This window comes from Anguilla anguilla, chromosome 3, assembly GCF_013347855.1.
Source record: "Anguilla anguilla isolate fAngAng1 chromosome 3, fAngAng1.pri, whole genome shotgun sequence".
NCBI lineage: Eukaryota > Metazoa > Chordata > Actinopteri > Anguilliformes > Anguillidae > Anguilla > Anguilla anguilla.
The window spans coordinates 54,416,444-54,433,970 of record NC_049203.1 but is presented as its reverse complement, the minus strand read 5'-3'; the positions used below and the strand labels follow the sequence as shown (position 1 = coordinate 54,433,970).

The window sequence follows — 17,527 nt, the reverse complement described above, 5'->3', positions numbered from 1 at the left end:
TTCATACAGGTGGTTTTATATAACCAGGCCTCTAACGTCACTTGAATAATTGCGCTAGTGTTACTGGAACGCCAATTAATTCTGATTAAATATCCGGTGACAGTTACCAGATGTAGTATACCAGAATGTGAATAGCCCAAGAATGCGGGCAAGTCGCAAGGAATGACATTGCATTTCCTCATATGAACCAGGTACCACAACAGATATGGTTATAGTAATATGTGTGATGTCGTCACGATAGTACATGACTTTACTATAGCGTCTAGGCATTTGATGAACATTTTAAATCATGCAACACTGCTGCTTCCCTTTTAAAATGGACTAGACATGACATTTTTGGTTTTGAACTAAAGAAGGGTACAAGTACGTCGTCATGATAACGTTTCATTTAAATGTCTGCAAAAACCATTTTGGCTTTTTGTCACATTTGAATGTCCCGCCTTTCATGAGTATTTATTTCTTATTAAAATATGTTTGATTGGTTACACTTGTCACCAGTGTATTTGTCAGCGTACCAGTGCGTTTCTAGGTGTCGTTTGGCCTGAAGTACGTGTTGTTGATGCCAATTCTTCAGGTAAATATAGGGATTTAATGAGTTACACTTAAAATTCTTGCCAAGATTACACCAATAATGATAGATCACAGAGACACCCTGTTATTGTGACAACCACAAAAAGGAGGGGCATTATTGTGTATTGAACTAAATGAGACAGTATGCCAAAACTTTTCAACCCATGACGGAACCATTTCTGCAAATTACTCTGTTGGTGGCTGTGAGAGTTCACTGTGGCCATGTCAGAAAAAAGTTATCTGAATTACTGCTTTTGTCAATCTACATTTCTTTGCCCTAAAGAATGAATATATCTCTGCCCCTAAAGAATGAATGTATTCAGAATTAATTTATTGATAATCTAATTCATAATTTAGCTCTTCATATATGTGCACAGTCGCCAATGTTGAGTACCCATGTGTTGTACCACGGTCATTTGATCCATAGCGGGTCATGTTGTTTATGATTTGCAACCGCTGAGGCTAAGCAAGTTATACTGCTGTCCACTGGAATATTCTACCTTTTCTATGGAATTTTTGCTTTGTACAGCATCTGCAAAATTGTGGCTTATGTGGATAAACAAGATGCCCCTTGTTCCTTTGCTTACATCAACAGAGCTCCTAAAGTCTACCTGAATTCTCTCTCCTAGGTATTTAACCCCGGCGTGAGGACAGGAGCATGGACAAACAGTAGAGGGGATCATTGCAGGCAGATATTGGAATCTGCGAAGGTAAGATTAATATCTGTCAAGGTAACTTGTAGGGTGTGTACTACGCAATGCTTCTCAGTTCAGATTCAGTAAGAGTTCTATGCGAATGTGTATTTGTGTGTTCCAGGGTACACAGTTATGGCAGGTGTTGGACACCCGAACATGTTGGCACGGTCATGCTGGTGGGGGTCTAAGTGCAGATCCCAAGAATGTGGTAAGATGGCCTCCTTGCTCTGCAGTGTGTTTTTCAGCCATTGTATTCCATTGAATCATCCTGTGTCATACCAAAGTGGCTTGACTTTAATGAGCACATTGAAAAAATGGTATTAAAGAAATGTTCTGTTTAATTTAACAGACACAAATACAGGGCAGTGTGAGAATCGCCAATTATGTATTTGATTGAAGAAAAGAGACACATTATTTAGAAAATACCTCCCATTTCTAAGTTCACAAAATCGAAACGGATCTTTTTTTAGTTTGAGCTGGAATTCTAGTTATTTGCAGGTCGGAAAAAGGTTGGAAAGTCTTGCTATTTGCACAAAGTGTCTATATCTCTAGTGTGGTGTATATCTAACGTGACTATCCCTTTCATTGTTAATCTGTAGTCTTCCAGTGTTTGGACAGTTCCTTCAGGTGACTTTAACTCTTCTGGTTTGTTCAATAATGTTGGCATAATTACAGAAATGTTGTTAACTAATTACTCACAGCTATAGAATAAGTCTGCGTGAGATTGTCTGATTCAGTGTTTCCTAATACAGGTTCTGGTTTTCAACCTTTAAGTTCTTGTTTTCACCTGCAAAACAGCATCTGACTTTTACAAAGGACACCCAGTATATATCGGCAGATGGACCTAGATCAGTATTGAGTGATTAGATCAATTATGCTAATTAATTAAGAGGCCTGAATGAAATGAGAATGTGTTTGTACTGCTGGCAAACATGGCAAAGGGGAAATGTGCATGGACACATAAAAAAGCCATTTGAGCTGAATATCACTTGCAGAATTGCAGGTTCATTGTATGAGAGTTATTTGTCAAATGGCATCTGTACAATAGGCTGCTTGAGAAAACTTCTTGAAAAAAAAAATCACCTTATTGATGAACAATTCCTGTTTATTTCCCGACACTTCAGTTCCAGGCATTATGTCTTTTATTATAAGAAGGTCATTTTTTGGTCATTTATTATTTGAATGATTTTTTTTCCCCATATCCAACGACTTCATGTTTTGGATAGTACAAGAATGAATTTTGTGACACGGTCATGGTGTAGAAATGTCTTAACAGATATTATTTGTGCTCAGGTCTGAGGATGGTAAAGGGCAGATATTGGCAAGTGTTTGGGGGTGGGTTGGGCTAGTTCTGAAATTCTTCAGTTTTTAATTTAGTCAAGTTTGTATTTGTGCACCATATTGCAGACTTAGGGTACCATATTGTTGGGATTAGAGGAATTTGCACATGCCTCTGAGACTAGCATCTCCCTGAGGCAGGTGGCACCAGGCAGCGCTCAAGGTAAATAGCCACACTGGCATTGTACCGTGCCAGCCTGTCAGCCCTCACTCATCATGGCACTGGGGGAGATCTCACGGGGAACCAGTTGTGGCAGAGTGACAGGAGGGATCACTGTGGTCCCATTGGAGGTTGCTGGCACCAGTCAGCAACACTATGGAACTGGTGCCTCCTGTACTGGCTACTGTGCCATAGCGCTTCCAGGGACTGTTGTCGCTCCTTGCGTTGTGTGTCTTTGGAGCTTTTGAGACAGACTTCAAACTGCGCTTTTGTGGAGCTGATGACAGTATTTATTTGGGGAAAAAAAATTTACATGATCTTCAAGCTGTAAGTCTTAAATACATTTTGGTCGTGACTGGGAGATGGCTATGCCAATTCTGTAACATTACAACAGAAAAAGGGGGAGTTTATTGACATTTGACTTTTACAAAACATCAACTTTGTATGTGATGTGTTTTTCTCTTTTGCTTGGTTTCTAAAGAAATTGATTTCTGCAGAGTTGCTTCCATTTACATGAACAATAAAGAATGCAATGCCCTTAAACTTTAGCAATCGATGTCGTTTTACTTTCCTGAATTAAAATATTGCAGATCTGTCCTTGGAAATGTCCTATGAACTCATCTACCGCTATTTTTTTCCATGTGTTGATCAGCTGAAGGAGGTGAATTCTGGGAAAATCCTGGCAGCCATGCTGTCGTACGTGTGGCCCAAGGACCGGCCGGACCTGCGGGCCCGGGTCGCCATCTCCCTGGGGCTGCTGGCTGGAGCAAAGGTAGGCCAAGGCGCACTCACACTACTGACGAATGAACGCTGAAGTGCCGCCCAAGTCCACTGCAGCGGGCATTCCCTGCAACCACTCCCTGTTTTTACACAGAATGCTGCAAAGAATGCTGCAAAGGTCACTTCATTAGGTACGCCAGTCTAGTACCGGGTAGGACCCCCTTTTACCCCCAGTTTCTTAGATGCTGGAACCACTGCGTCTGGCACCAAAAATCGCGCCACTGTCAAAGTCGCTTAGGTCACGGGTCTTGCACATTCTAAGTTATGATCGAAAAGCAACTAAACCTCTTCACCAAATCTGCATGCATTATATATTGCATGCAGAGTTTGAGGCTCATGATTCCCTGTTTGGAGGAGCAGGCTATTTGCATTAACGAGCTGATGTACTTAATAAAGTCGTCACGGAGTGTATATTTGGGTAAAATGAAACTAGCTGCATCACTAATTTGTGAAGCACTTTTTGTTCTCTACATTAAATTCCCATTCAAAACTGACAACAGACACACTTGGCCTTCATTATCTAGAGGATTCTGTTACAGCCAGTGATGGACTGCAGGTTGAGTGTGATGCCATTGTTAATATCTTTGTTCATCTGTTTTGCGTATGTCTGTGCCACTATTGACTTCACCTCACAATCATACCATCACTTGCACAGAACTGATCCTCAATTTTATTCAGGCTTCTGTGTTAAACATTTACAAAGTCACATTCTCTGCAGAATCCCTCCCCCCCCCCCCAAATTGTGCACTTGCCTCTTAAATGACCTAACTGTCCTTGCCGACGCCCCACAGTCACCTCGCTAATTTCGCCTTAACATCGTCTAATAAACAGGATCTCACCAATTAATACATACCAAGTCCCTCCAACTCTCAGCGAGGTCGATCGATAACAGTGCTCTTTCTCTTTGTTAAACATGCGGTGCTGGGCTTGTTACTCAACCTCACTCTAAATCATCTTTTGAAAAAGGCTCTGACCTCGGCCTGAAATTGACGACCTTGAGGTCGTGCTTTTGTGGAAGCCAATTGATTTCGACCTGATAGCTGAGGCAAGCCATCTGTTTGGTGAAGTGAGACGTGATGTAATTAGGCGTCGCTCTGGAGTGTGAACCGGGTCGTGGGGAGACACCTGCCCGCGTTGGTGCTTTCAGATCCAGCTGTGATAGTTTGTCCTGCAGCAAGAGGAGCTAAAGTGTGTCAGAGTGTGAACATTCCCATCACGAGTGTCCCTGCGCCATGGCAACCATGTCATTCTGTATGTCATCACCCAAGCTCTTAAGAGTGCAGGTGCCTTGTGGGTAGTTTGTGTTTTCACCTGAAAACCATTTGCTTGCGCACACAGTATTCTGTCACACTAACACAAAAATTGGGTGTAGCTGATACCCACTGATAGCCACTGAGGGAAGGGAGAAAATGAACAGGGGAACGTCCAAAGTTTATAAAAACGCATGTTTTCTAAAATCGTGCGGGCGATCAAGGCAGGCTTTCCTCTTATTAATTGGTTTTTGTGGCTTGGTTTTCACAAAGTGCTGGACTCCCATCTTTATTTTCAGATTATCTCAGGGGTGCAGGGATTTGCAGCAGTCCGGGGGCTTATTTCTTCATGTATTTTATTAAATCCCATATCTGCAGGATTAAGATAAGATTGGCATGGCAGCGGTGAACAGGGAAAAGATAAACTCCAGTTTTATCATTTAATCAAAGCACCTCCATCTTGTCGACCTGTCAGTGTCAATTGGCCAGACCAGCAAAACAATGCTGGTGGAAGAGGACACCTTGTGCCTGCCTTTTAAATATCATCCAGATTTTCTGCCAGTGGCCTGCTTCCTGTTTTCTCTTCATTTGTAGTCTTGACTGGCCACATCCCATCTTTCTGTGTGACCCCGTCTGCTCTCCCAGACTTTAACAAAAATATTAAAATACCATTGTTTGAAATTTATGTTATGTCTGACGTGTGTATAGTCAAATGACTTGTAGCTCTGACAAGTGCAATGTCCTGGAGCCAGATTCTTGTCAAAGGCTTAAATGCACTGATCTAAAAGTAGACCTGCCATGAGTTCTGGAAAACCATTCAATATTACCATTAGCTGTTAATGATCATTACTGTCATGCTTTGTCATCATTACGACAATCTTTTACCATCATTCATTTTAACCATTATTACTAAAATTGTTCATATTTGATAATATTTTACTTAATGCTGCCCTATATAAGATTTTCATCCTCTTTATATATGTCAAATTGCATGTGAATGTTTAAATGATCAAAATTGCTTATAACCCTCATCAAAGTCCACCTAAAATGAGTTCTGTTGTTGCAAGAAATAGTCTTATTTTAATAGCTTTTATTTCTTCTGCCAATCTTGCCAAATTGTTGCAAATAAGATGTAACTTCTACCACCTGAATAATATAGATCCTGGAACTTCAATGTACATTATTGTTCTTGCATGTACTGCCCCAGTGAATCGCAGTCAGTTCTCAAAGTAAAACACTAAGCCTCGATGCGGTTCTTATGGAAACAAACAGCCAGTGGTGATGCGTATGCTCGTCCAAATAGCAATTCACCCTCTTGTGTGGTCACAGGTCAGACGTGACTGGAATAATTAGACTGTACTGTTGCTGTGCTGTAGACATAAGTGGGGCCAAATATCTCACATACTGCACTGCCCCTTACAGTCCTTGACTTAGTGGTAAGTAATACAATTTTATTAAGTTCAGACAAGGTGATAATTCATCATTGCCACAGACGCTTTTTAAAGTACACAGGTCACAGAAACTAAAGCCTGACTTATGTAGGTGAGCCCTTGAAACCATTTTTTACATGAAGGTCCTGGATTTCTTGTGTTTGATGTCCTGTAAGATACTGGAGGCCAATGTCACTGACACAAGTAAAAGAGTAAAAATCCTGTAGACAACTGGTCTGGTAACTTTGTCTTCTCGACAACTAGTTTGGTAACTTTGTCTTCTAGTCAACTAGTTTGGTAACTTTGTCTTCTAGACAACTAGTTTGGTAACTTTGTCTTCTAGTCAACTAGTTTGGTAACTTTGTCTTCTAGACAACTAGTTTGGAAACTTCAATTTTATGCAGCAGAAATATAATTAAGCTCAAAATAACATGCTGACGGTAGTCAAATTTATGACAGTGGCGTTGTCTGCGGTTGCTCCGGGCAACGCAAACCAGCCGTTCTGCATCAGCCATATGTGAGGTTAATTACTGTAATCTTAAACTCCATTGATGTCTCTTAAGTTGGCATGTTTCCTTTTCTGTTGCTCACGGCGCCGTAGTTGGGTTACTTCATGGAAGATTTGTGCAAAAAAGCACAAGAGCGCGGAATGACCCATATGGCTTAGCAGCTAACTGCTATTCTGGATTTACTGATCTTTTTCCCCCTCGCCACTGGCTCTGTGGAGCTGTAGCATACATTACAGACTGCGTACGGTATTACAGTGCTATTGCTGAAAAGGAGTGTTTTCTTAACATTGTCAGAATAAAGCAAGTTAGTATGCAAGTTACGCTTTAGATTGAAGATGAAATTACCTAGATGGGCTGACTGGCCTGTTCTTATTAGTAAGCATTCTTTTGTGCTTTCGTTACAAGATGAAAACGGGCAGATATGGTCCTTTTTGAATTATCTTAACCTGACCGCTCTGCCACCCTGACGCAGACATGGGCTAAGTGCCAGTCTGTTTCTGGAGTCATGACCGGAGTCATGCTCTTATTCATTTCATTTTTCAGTAATTTACTTGATTTGACATTTTGGACAGCGTTGTTGATTAAAGAAAGAATGAACGCTCTACACTATGCAAGCATGCATGTATCATTGTCTGAAATATTTTTCCGTGATCTTATTCTGTGTTCGGTGCATGCAACAGTTTGGCTCATTTAACCACGGTAATTAGTTTGATCAAAAACGGCAAACGCCGGGCCTCTGGTAGATGTGCTGGATGTGCAGACGACATCCCAACTATTTGCAGAAGAGCAGTAGCCACTGAATTATATATAGCTAGACAGTGCATAATTTGTGATTTTTATTACTAATTATTTTTGCAGTAACGTTGCCATTAACCTGGCAGTGTAGAAGCTCAGTGTCATGTGCAGAAGTTAGAAACAGAAACTAAAAGTTAGTTGCTGAACAAGTGGCCTGACTGATTGTTGTTACAATCTTGTTGCATTGATCTCAGTTTGTCCTGCTTGACAAGTCACCCGGCATGGCATTCTGGTCAGCATTTTCAGCATGTTAAGTTGGAGAGTTAGTTTGCCTTCATGCCGAGACCAGAACGTGCAGCATTTTAATTAGTGGACTTCATTGCGAAACGGGACAAATTGGCTGTATAGCGTCGCACGAGGAGGCGGGGTTTCGCTCTTCTGTCCGATTGGGCATCTGTGGTCTGCCTGCACCAGTTGTGTTAGACGGGCGTTCTCCCGGTGCACCCGCTGCCGGTCCACAGGGTGAAAGGCAGCGGCAGAACCGCCTCCGGGAGGACGCACACAGCCGGGCGTCCTCCAGAGTTGATGTCGTGCATCGCAGTGGTGCGGGAGGCGTATAATTAAGACTTGGCGTTACCGATTGGAAATGAATAAAATGTTGGGGGGGGGGGGGGGGGAAGAAACTTCGGAACAGTAACATAGCACCATTACAAACGACGAAATAAACAAACAGATAGCTGAATGAACAGTGCCTGCCGAAGCTCTGATGGGTTTTGTGGCTATGGGGAATGGCGTTCGGTCCTTTCTTCTCCGCCAAGTTTAAAATTAGCAGTCAGCCTGAGAGCGGCGGCCTCAGTGGGCGTTGGGTTCGTCTCCTTGGGCTTTCGGCTGAGAGAACTCGGGAGAGTCCCAGCCGCTGGGGCTCCCAGCAGCGAGAGAAAGGGGCTTGTGAAAATGAAAGCCCAGGTGAGGTGTTGGACGATCGCACTCTTGTCTGTCGACCCGAGCTTGATCACGGTAATTGCTTATTAAGGGATATCTGAAGTGGACTTGGAAGAATCGTTCCTTCCTCGGCGCCGTCTCGCGTTCATTCCGTAAAGGTCACATCACAAAGCAGCGACACCCTGCTTCTGCCGATTGGCTTTGAAGGGTACAAGCAAATGACACTGTGTGAGGTGTCTTCCTTTAATTAGCTTTTCCTTCTTTTTGCTATCAAAACAAGTCCCTCCCTTCTCGAGCAGCTGGAGAGGAAAGCCGGAACGCGCACCTTCCTGGCCGCGCCGATCTCTGCCCGTAGCGAACAGATCCGATTCCGGTCGCGAGGCATGTCTGAGGCACGCGTAGGCGCCCTGTCTCAGCCCGGAAAGGCTCGTCTGTGCACCGAGAGCTTTTCCCAGGGAGAGATGGAAATGAGAAGAGCAAGTCATAAGTTTGAGACCTTATGAGTTTCTACAGGACTGTAGCTTGTTCTTCCTGAGTTGATTGTGGTTTGAGTTGCAGGCTGCCAGGTACCTTGTTCTGTTAAAGACACCGGGGTCTGGTGTTAGCGGATGAGCTACCCTGTGTGCCGGTACCAGTGCCGAGGGGTGCCTGCAGCACGCTGTTAGCTGTAGTATTACCTGTAGCCTGCCTACACCTGACTGTGCATGAAGGGTGCTTCACCTGTGCATGAGCTGCACTTATCCAGCGCGTTGACTGCACAGTACAGCTGAAAAGAAGCAGCGGCTGGCTGCCTGTGCTGCTGTGGAGACGGTGGTCCCTGCCTGCGCTCCTCAGAAACTGCGTCGGGCAGCGGCGGCGAGGCAGGCTTATGCGCACGGGCATTCCAGCTCGTGTGAGAAACGATTCAGAAACGAGGACCCGCGGAGAGTCCCGCGTCGTTCCCACGAACGCCCAGGGGCGGGGACATTACACATGCCGCCCGCCAAACGCTTACAGGGCGTTGGGGGCCGGAATGTGATTGACAGCGCGTCCTTCGCGGTCGCGCTGTAAACCCCCCCGGCCCCCTCGGACCCGGCCAGGCGGCGCCTCCCGCATCGTTAATGGCCGATGACGGCTGTTCCTGCTCCGCTGACTATCGCATGGCGCTGTCGTCCACTCTGTCTCCCAGAGCGCCAGGAGAAGTGCGGACAGCAGGACACACCCCCCCCACGCTGCTCTCCTCCGCCTGCCGCTGTAACACCATGGCCACGAGCAGTAACGCGCAGATAAAATATCTGTCTTTATCGCCCCACTCTTGGACAGACTTTGCAGCAATATAAATATGCAGAGTAAACATAGGCCTACACGCAATATAATCAGTTCTGGCGTACACAGCACTCTAGAACTAATAATGAAGTACAATGTAGTCAAAATCGAAATGTAAACAACCTCAGTGTTTTTTTATTTTTTTCTTCTCCCCCTTTCCTTTCCCCAGGCGACGAATGTCATGGTGCCTTTCATGTTTAAGTATGCGGTGGACGGCCTGAACCAGATGTCCGGAAACATGCTGAACCTCAGCGACGCGCCAAACACCGTGGCGACCATGGCAACGGCCGTCCTGATTGGCTGTGAGTCCCGTGCCTTTGTCTCCCGGCAGGTGTCGACGCCCTCGGCTGGGGAAGGTTGCCGCGTATTATGTAGCGGATGACCTTTCCGAAGGGATTCGTTTTAATGTCAACCTTTCACCCTCTTTTTTTCATTTTCACTGTTGTTATTTTTCGCCCTCTAACCCCCCTTACCCCCCCCCCCCCCCCCCCCCCCCCGCCTGCCCTCCGCAGATTTGGTCTGGCCTTCCCGACGATTGTTTATTCATTAACTCGGTTCATTTCCGACTGGGATGTTGACGGGCGCCGAGCCGGCATGTGAAACCTGCCAGCCAGGAGCAGATTAGCGACTCCGCCATTGTGACTCTCCTCTCTCCTCTCTGTGTGAGCCGCGGACGATTCCACGGCAGCTCTTCCTTTGGAGCCGCATCTGCATATAATTAGCGTTGCTTCGTCGAAAACACTTCGAAATGCTTTCATAGCGAAAGCCCGTTCGAGATGGGATTGATTGGTGGATTGAAAGGGCAGGATGTGACGGATTGATTTTTGCCTGTAATTAGCGCCGCAAGGTTATGGGCTCAGATCCTGGGTTCAGTGCCTCTGCGGGGATTTTTTTGTTCTTGTGATCTGTAGCCCCTGTAACTACTCAGCAGTTTAAAGCGGTGAATTTGAAATAGAAATTCTTGTCCATTGTCCAAGATACGAGTGTCTGCTAATTATGGGGTTTGTATGGAGATTGCCGGGTGGCTTGTCCTGCTAATGAACGGGGTTTCATTCTGTGGCACTCCATTGTCTGGTATGGAATCCAGCCTTCGCTTGCTATGCCTGGCAGCCCCCCATGATGGTATAAAACTTGCTGTAGTTTCGCCCAGGGAGGCACAGGTTGCAGATCTGTCAGTCGTACCCAAATGTACCCTTTGAATGTTCTTTCCTTAAAGATTTAAGATGAAATCGCGCCCATGTGTGGCTCTTAAGGTGCGAGTGCCTCCAGCTATTTTTGCAAGCGGGTCCTCAGATTCCTTTTTGTCTTGGCTCCATTGTGCATATTCTGCTAACTATTATGTCCTTCCTTTGAATCTTCCCCTGAGCTGCTTGGAAATAAAATCCTTTCCTAACAGTTCTTCTTAGATGTTTAGGAGAGACAATGTTTTTTAGTGACAGTTGGAACAAAGTTTTGGCCATGATACTGCAGCTTTAGTGTAGGTTGGATTATTTTGCTTCTAAACAAGAAGAAAACAATCGCAGCTATGAGATTGCGTGAAAGGGCGAGGGGACATGTTCAGCAAGAATAAAACTGAAAAGCACGGAAGTGAACATATAGAAACTCAGTCTGGCAGCCCTAACTAGTAGGCACCAAAGGAAAGGAAAGACAGGAGTGGTTAGTCTTGAAGGGTTCTGGTGGTTGTGTAGTGGTATTGGAATAGTTTAGGTGTACTCTTACCCTTTGAAGTAGAAGTGGATGACAGTCGACACAATGTGAGTTGATTGACTTACTCACAGAAGTGGGGCTTTGTAGTTCTCTTGTAGAATTCCAGATGCTGGTAAACACTGCCACGGCGAATACAAGCCATACTGGTCATAGGTGGCAACAAAAACACCGTTAAATTTCATTTGTGAATCCGCAACCATTTCTGTTCACTGCCTGTACAGCATTGGTTGGGTGGATTGCAGGGTCGGAAATTAACTTTTGTTTCTCCACCAGGTGCTGTGGCAGATTGATGAAAATTTCTACCTGTCACTCAGAATTTTTACCTGCCACTTGTGAAAGCTTTAGAACTACAAACACAGACCCTTATATCAGGGACAGGGGCTTGCTGTTGTCAGAGGCTAGCTATCGGCACACGGAGAAAAACATTGCCTGTGCCCTAATAACCAAACCAGTCCGTGTTGTTCCATTTTTCCAAAACTCTCAATTTTTCACTGAAGTACCTCTTGCTCTTCCCTGCATCCCCAGCTTCTTGGCTCTTTTTTTCCAGAGGCTCAATTATTCCATGAAAATGTTGCCATGCTAGCCTGACAAGAGCAAGCAGTACTGAGTGAAAAGAGCAGGTGGGAATGTTTGTGTGCTTTTTTTGATTAACACTCTTGATAATTGGCTAATACTAACACCAGGGTGAGCTCCTATGGTCAGTGGCACTAACTTTAGGTAGTATGTGCAAAATTCTAATTTGTAACCACATCCACTCATAGGAATTCAACATGTTTTATTTAAAAATATTTGTCGAAATAATACAAAAAACCTGTGGTGAGTGTCTTGACAGATTTAGCAGTCCCAGCCAACAGATTACCCGCATTTGGTGGATTTAAATTTTGGACCCTGGTCGATTGTCTCATTGTGTGGGAGAAACCTCTGGTCACTAGGGTACCTGCAGCCTGCCTGCGCCATGCATAGCTGAAGTCCAGTTTCTTATTCGGTCGCCGCATAGCTCAGCCAGCGGGCTCCCGTGGTGAAAAGAGGCAGCGTCTGGCCGCGGCGTTCTGGAAAAAGACTGCTTTTCTAGAAGGGATCGTCTCCGCCCTCCAGGACCGCTGGAGGAACACATTCGGAGCAGAAAGAAAATCAAACGTAGGAAATTAGCATATCTCTCACTGATGGCGTCTCGTACCGCGTGGGTGTCTGGCACGCTGTTGGGAGGGGCTAGCATCGGTACCCTAAGGTACCCCAGCTGACTTAAACGCGCCCTGTCTTTGGGTGGGTGGGGCCAAGCGCTGCAGGGGGCCGGAGCGGGCCCGTAACCTAGCCGACGAGGAGGATCAAACCCGCGGCCGCGGGGCCCGGCCGAGCCGCCGGGGAGCCCAGGCGTTTGGGTTGGGCGTGCCTGCCGTTGATAAACCGCACCTTCTGAAGAGCGTGTCAGGCATCGGGGCGCCTGCCTCCCAGGCAGCGCCGCCTGCCTCGTCTCTTTGCCCACGGCCGCTTCCACGTTCGGGGAATAGGTGTCAGCGAAGAGCAGGCGCGGTTTACGCATGAATACGAATCAAGCCTGGCTCGATTTTAACAAAAATAAATAAATAAATAAATAAATCAAAAAGGTTCAGCGGTGACTCAGAAAAACAGGATTTAAAAAAAAAAAAAAAAAAGTGTCGGTAAATGAATAATGTGAGCAATTCATTTTGGCATGTGTTGTAATTCAGGCGTCCTTTTTAAGAAAAAAAAAAAGCTGACTTGCGTATGAGCTCCCTGCAGCGGTGTGTTTTAATGAGACCGTTTAAGTCTGCTGCGCACTAGCCTGCTGCAGGAGGTGTTGGTGCAGTGGAAGGAAAATTCTCGCAAAAAAACAGAGCGGGGGGCGCTCTTATTTTTTGTCAAATTATAGACATCAAACCAAGTAGAATTCTCCAAGCACAATTTGTATAAGCTGCTTATTTCTTAGGCTTTGAAAGAAGTGCTGCAAAGTCTTGTGAACGTATTGTGTCGCTCACATGACTCAGCAGCATTTATGAAAAGAAATGTCGAGTTATGTCACCATGTCCCCAGCCCCCTTTGTTGCAGTGGTCGGTTGACATCTTTCACTGGCAAAATTAATCTTGCTGCAGGCTGTAGGGAATGTGCTGTCCACCATTTTGTGGCCTGTGTTTTAAGACGGAGCAAGGCTGGACGGCGTACATACAATCTGCCGAAGTGGCATGGCCTACAGACAAACTGATGGACAGACACACCGGTGTGGTCACATGACCTCTGCTTTGCTTCTTCTAGTGGTGGCTCAGGTAGCCGTAGCTTGAAGTGGAAGCAAAGGATATGTGTACTCTGCTCCATTAAAACAATGTTCTCGTGAAGATTCCCATCAGTGGTGAAATCCTCACCAGGACCGTTTCATTCAGGGATTGGTGTAATGTAAATTCCACAGGTGTGCTGTGTACATTCACTTTCTGTCTGATTGTACTGCAAAATATGAGATTTGTGGAAATACTTAGCTGCCAGTTGCATAAAACTTGAAGTGTTATTGCAAGACCTGTTCCATTCCATTCCATATGATGCATGTACCATTGTTTGAATTTGTATGCATGTTTAAAAGTGTGCATGTGGCTGTGTTTAACTGAATTCTAAATATTTTAATTGTGAATTATTGACAGATTTAGTATATGCAGCATTTTCCGCTAGGTATGCTGCCATGGTTCTGCAGCCGATACTCATGCAAAAGTGTGGGATTGGTGATCTCTAATTTGGCCAATCTGAACAGCAGATGCAATGACACAATAAAAAAAAATAAAAAAAACATGACCATCACTTGAGGTGTGGGTAGAGCGGTGCTCAGCACTAATTCATACAATTTTAGTCACACTAAAATAGGTATTTAAATAATGGTTGTGACCCAACCAAAGATAATAGACGGTCTTAAAATGGCTTACAATCAGTGGTGGTTGGATTGAGCTGGAAATAGACAGGTTGGAAAACATTCCTTTAACCTGATCATTGGCCTGAATCTTTTTAAATTAATTTTCCTTGATTAGGCCTAACGAGCGTGCCAATGATCTGAATAATCCATTGGCAGGTAAATGCTCAGCGTCTTTCTTCACATCGTGTTAGGGACATTAAACAATAAATTCAATTTAGAAAAATCCATTTTAATCAGTAAGTATACTCTTAACGAAAATAGCCACCACTCTCTTAACCCCTTAAATTGCACAGGCCTGTATTTGGGCCAGTCTGTGTTTATTTGCATTCATTCTGTTTTTTTATGGGGAAATGTTTAATAAATCAGGTCACACAATATACCATATGAAAGTGTTAAAACTCACTGTTTTATCTCTATGTACTGTTTGACAATGCAAATGTTTTATGGACAATGTGTTCCTTATTTTGTTATATTTGGGGAGGCAAAACAGGCTTTTAGGGGTCTTCACCTTCTGTAAGTATTGGAAATACACAGACTGCACAAATCACAGTTTATACTCTGGATAAGATGAGCCCACCTACAGGGTTCTCTGACCAGTACTGACCATGCAGTCCCTCAGTAGAGCCAATGGGACCTGCCATGCACATGCGACAGACTCGACATGGAGAGCATAACTTCCTCCTAGTTCATAGCCAGCCAGTGGCAAGCTGTTACAGTGACAGGCAGCATACTTGTGTAACTCCAGTCATCATAGAATCCTTATTATTTTCTTACAGGAATTAATTGTGACGATTGTGTTGAGCAGACCTGCTTATAGTCAGTTGTCAATAGCCTAATTCCCTCCAGGTAAGCAAATGACATGTAAAATGCAATTGAGTCTGCATCTTCACAGCCACATTATAGAACCAGTCCCAGACAGTTTAAAAAAAAAACGAAATCCTCACTGCTCTGTAGATCTCTGTAAGCTGATACTGTTTACATGGCACAGTATCAGTATCGACACCAAAAAAATCCAGTTCAGTCCATACCTATTTTCCACCCCGGTCCAATCTTCAAAATATTAACCTGCCAGTTAGGAGGACAAGAGAGTGTTAGAGTGTTTAAAAGGCCATTTGTAATTTCCACTTGGAGTACTTTCCTCTGATTAAAATGCGTATTATTTTAACGTGATGATTGCACATCGTTCTGCAGCCTTTCCGTGAACTTTCTTTCCCACGATTTAACATTTCTGACCCGTTTAAAAAGTCTACAGTTTTCCAGATTCTTCTTTTTTTTTTTTGATGGTTTGACGGTCCAGCCCTGTTCAGGCTACTGTATCCCTTCATCACTTTCATTCCACCCCCATAAAGCTGTGCATGGACAGGGGGCCTGCATCAGTAATGGTAATTGCACATCAAAGTCTCTTGAAAGCTTCTGCCTTCACAGTGCCCATTCTGTCACTCTGTGGGGCTCTTTTTGTCTCCCATTCTATAGCTGATTAACCCTCATTACTACTCGTGACTTCTAGAGGTGGGGGTGGGGTGGGGGAAGGGTTGGTGAAAATTGGGTGCTTAGATCACCCCCACCACCCACAAGTCAGCCTCTCAGTCTGGCTAAGATGAATATTCCCCACCTCCGGCCCCATACTGCGAAACTTCTGGGTTCTGTTGTCTTGTTGAAGTGTTGCGCAATGAAAGAGGTTTTTTATCTTTTTTTTTTTTTTTTTGTTCCGCGTTTGAGGGAGCAAAGCACAAAGTGCATAACTGAAGCCTTGTTGCTAAATCTGTTTTCCAAATAGATGTCCTCAGAGAATTCCTGTGTTTCTGTAACTGTTTTTGTTACCTTCGTTTTACCGGGACGTCTCGCCGAAATCGACTTTTTCTTTTTCGAGCGAGACCCGGCTTCGGTGGCAGACCATTAGCAACAAATTTCCCCCAGCAGCATCCAGGGAGTAAAGTACTCTCTAGCCATTCTCCCTGATTTAGTTTCTCAGAATGAAGGAAATAAGAACAGCCCGTGAGCATCAGCCGTCTGCTAATTTTGGAATAAGGATGGGACTTCAACAGTTTCTCCAGAATAATTACCTGAAGACAGCTTGGGATTGGTTGAAAAAAGGACAGAACAGAACCTTCCATTTTTCTCTTGCGCACTGTTGATTTGTTAGGATGATGTTAAAAACAAGCTTGTTACTGGTCTGTGGCCTAGGTATGTGTGAGGTGGGGTGTCACACGTGCTCTGTCCAGCATTGCAAAAAGACAACCGGTCTTCTTTTCCCTGATCTGTTCATCAGACGGCGTGTCGAGGGCTGGCTCCGCCCTCTTCAACGAGCTGAGGAACGCGGTCTTTGGGAAGGTGGCCCAGAACTCCATCAGGAGGATCGCCAAGAACGTCTTCCTGCACCTGCACAACCTGGACCTGGGCTTCCACCTGAGCCGCCAGACGGGGGCGCTGTCCAAGGCCATCGACAGGGGGACCCGGGGCATCAGCTTCGTGCTCAGCGCCCTGGTCTTCAACCTGGGGCCCACCGTGTTCGAGATGGGCCTCGTCAGTGCGATCCTGGTGAGTAGAAGCCGTTCAGGAAGACCTCATGAGGGCAAGGGGCTGTTCTGTTTGTCCTGACGGAACACTTAAGCCCAACAGGAGTAATGCAATACCGCACCACAGTTGGCTCCGTTGTGGGTCAATAGTATCCAAGCGGTTTTTCATACAGCAAAATCAATTCATAAAAATGTACAATTCCAGTTCCATCAAGTACCAACTAATAGGCCTATACTTAATGCAGACAACATTGTAGAAGATAGGCACGCTATCCACAATATGATTCTGCATAGATATCTTAACCTGCTCTTGATGCTAAGTGGCTCAGTTCAGTTGCACTTACTGTATTTTAATCAAATTGGTTTCATGATTGGAGAGGCCACATTTTCCGCATATCTCACCCTCTGTTTTTCTTCTGTTTTCTTGGTCTTTTATGAAACTGATTTAGAAAAGTGCAAGAAAAAAAAAACACACAAGCCATGGATTTTTCACAAAAGCCCTATATGGACAGGGCTAGTTTTACCGAAAAGACATCCTGTTATTGTGTTCATTACCTTTTCCACCTGTGATTTTAATCCTATATGAATGGTCCACCTCCATGCAGTTACCCTACAGGGCAGTAAAGAGTAAAATATGACATTACAGGACCTCTTCAGGTAAATGCAAATTAGACTTTTAAAA

The 17,527-nt window shown here is 44.6% G+C and overlaps 1 protein-coding gene across 1 annotated transcript in view; it reads left to right on the top strand.

Moving 5' to 3' along the window:
• abcb7 (ATP-binding cassette, sub-family B (MDR/TAP), member 7) overlaps window positions 1–17,527 on the top strand; it is a 39,393-nt gene that overhangs the window by 3,074 nt on the left and 18,792 nt on the right. The window contains exons 2-6 of the mRNA XM_035409822.1: window positions 1,200–1,280; window positions 1,387–1,473; window positions 3,416–3,535; window positions 9,884–10,016; window positions 16,599–16,867. Coding sequence (XP_035265713.1) covers window positions 1,200–1,280; window positions 1,387–1,473; window positions 3,416–3,535; window positions 9,884–10,016; window positions 16,599–16,867 — 690 coding nt within the window. The remainder of the gene's footprint in view (window positions 1–1,199; window positions 1,281–1,386; window positions 1,474–3,415; window positions 3,536–9,883; window positions 10,017–16,598; window positions 16,868–17,527) is intronic.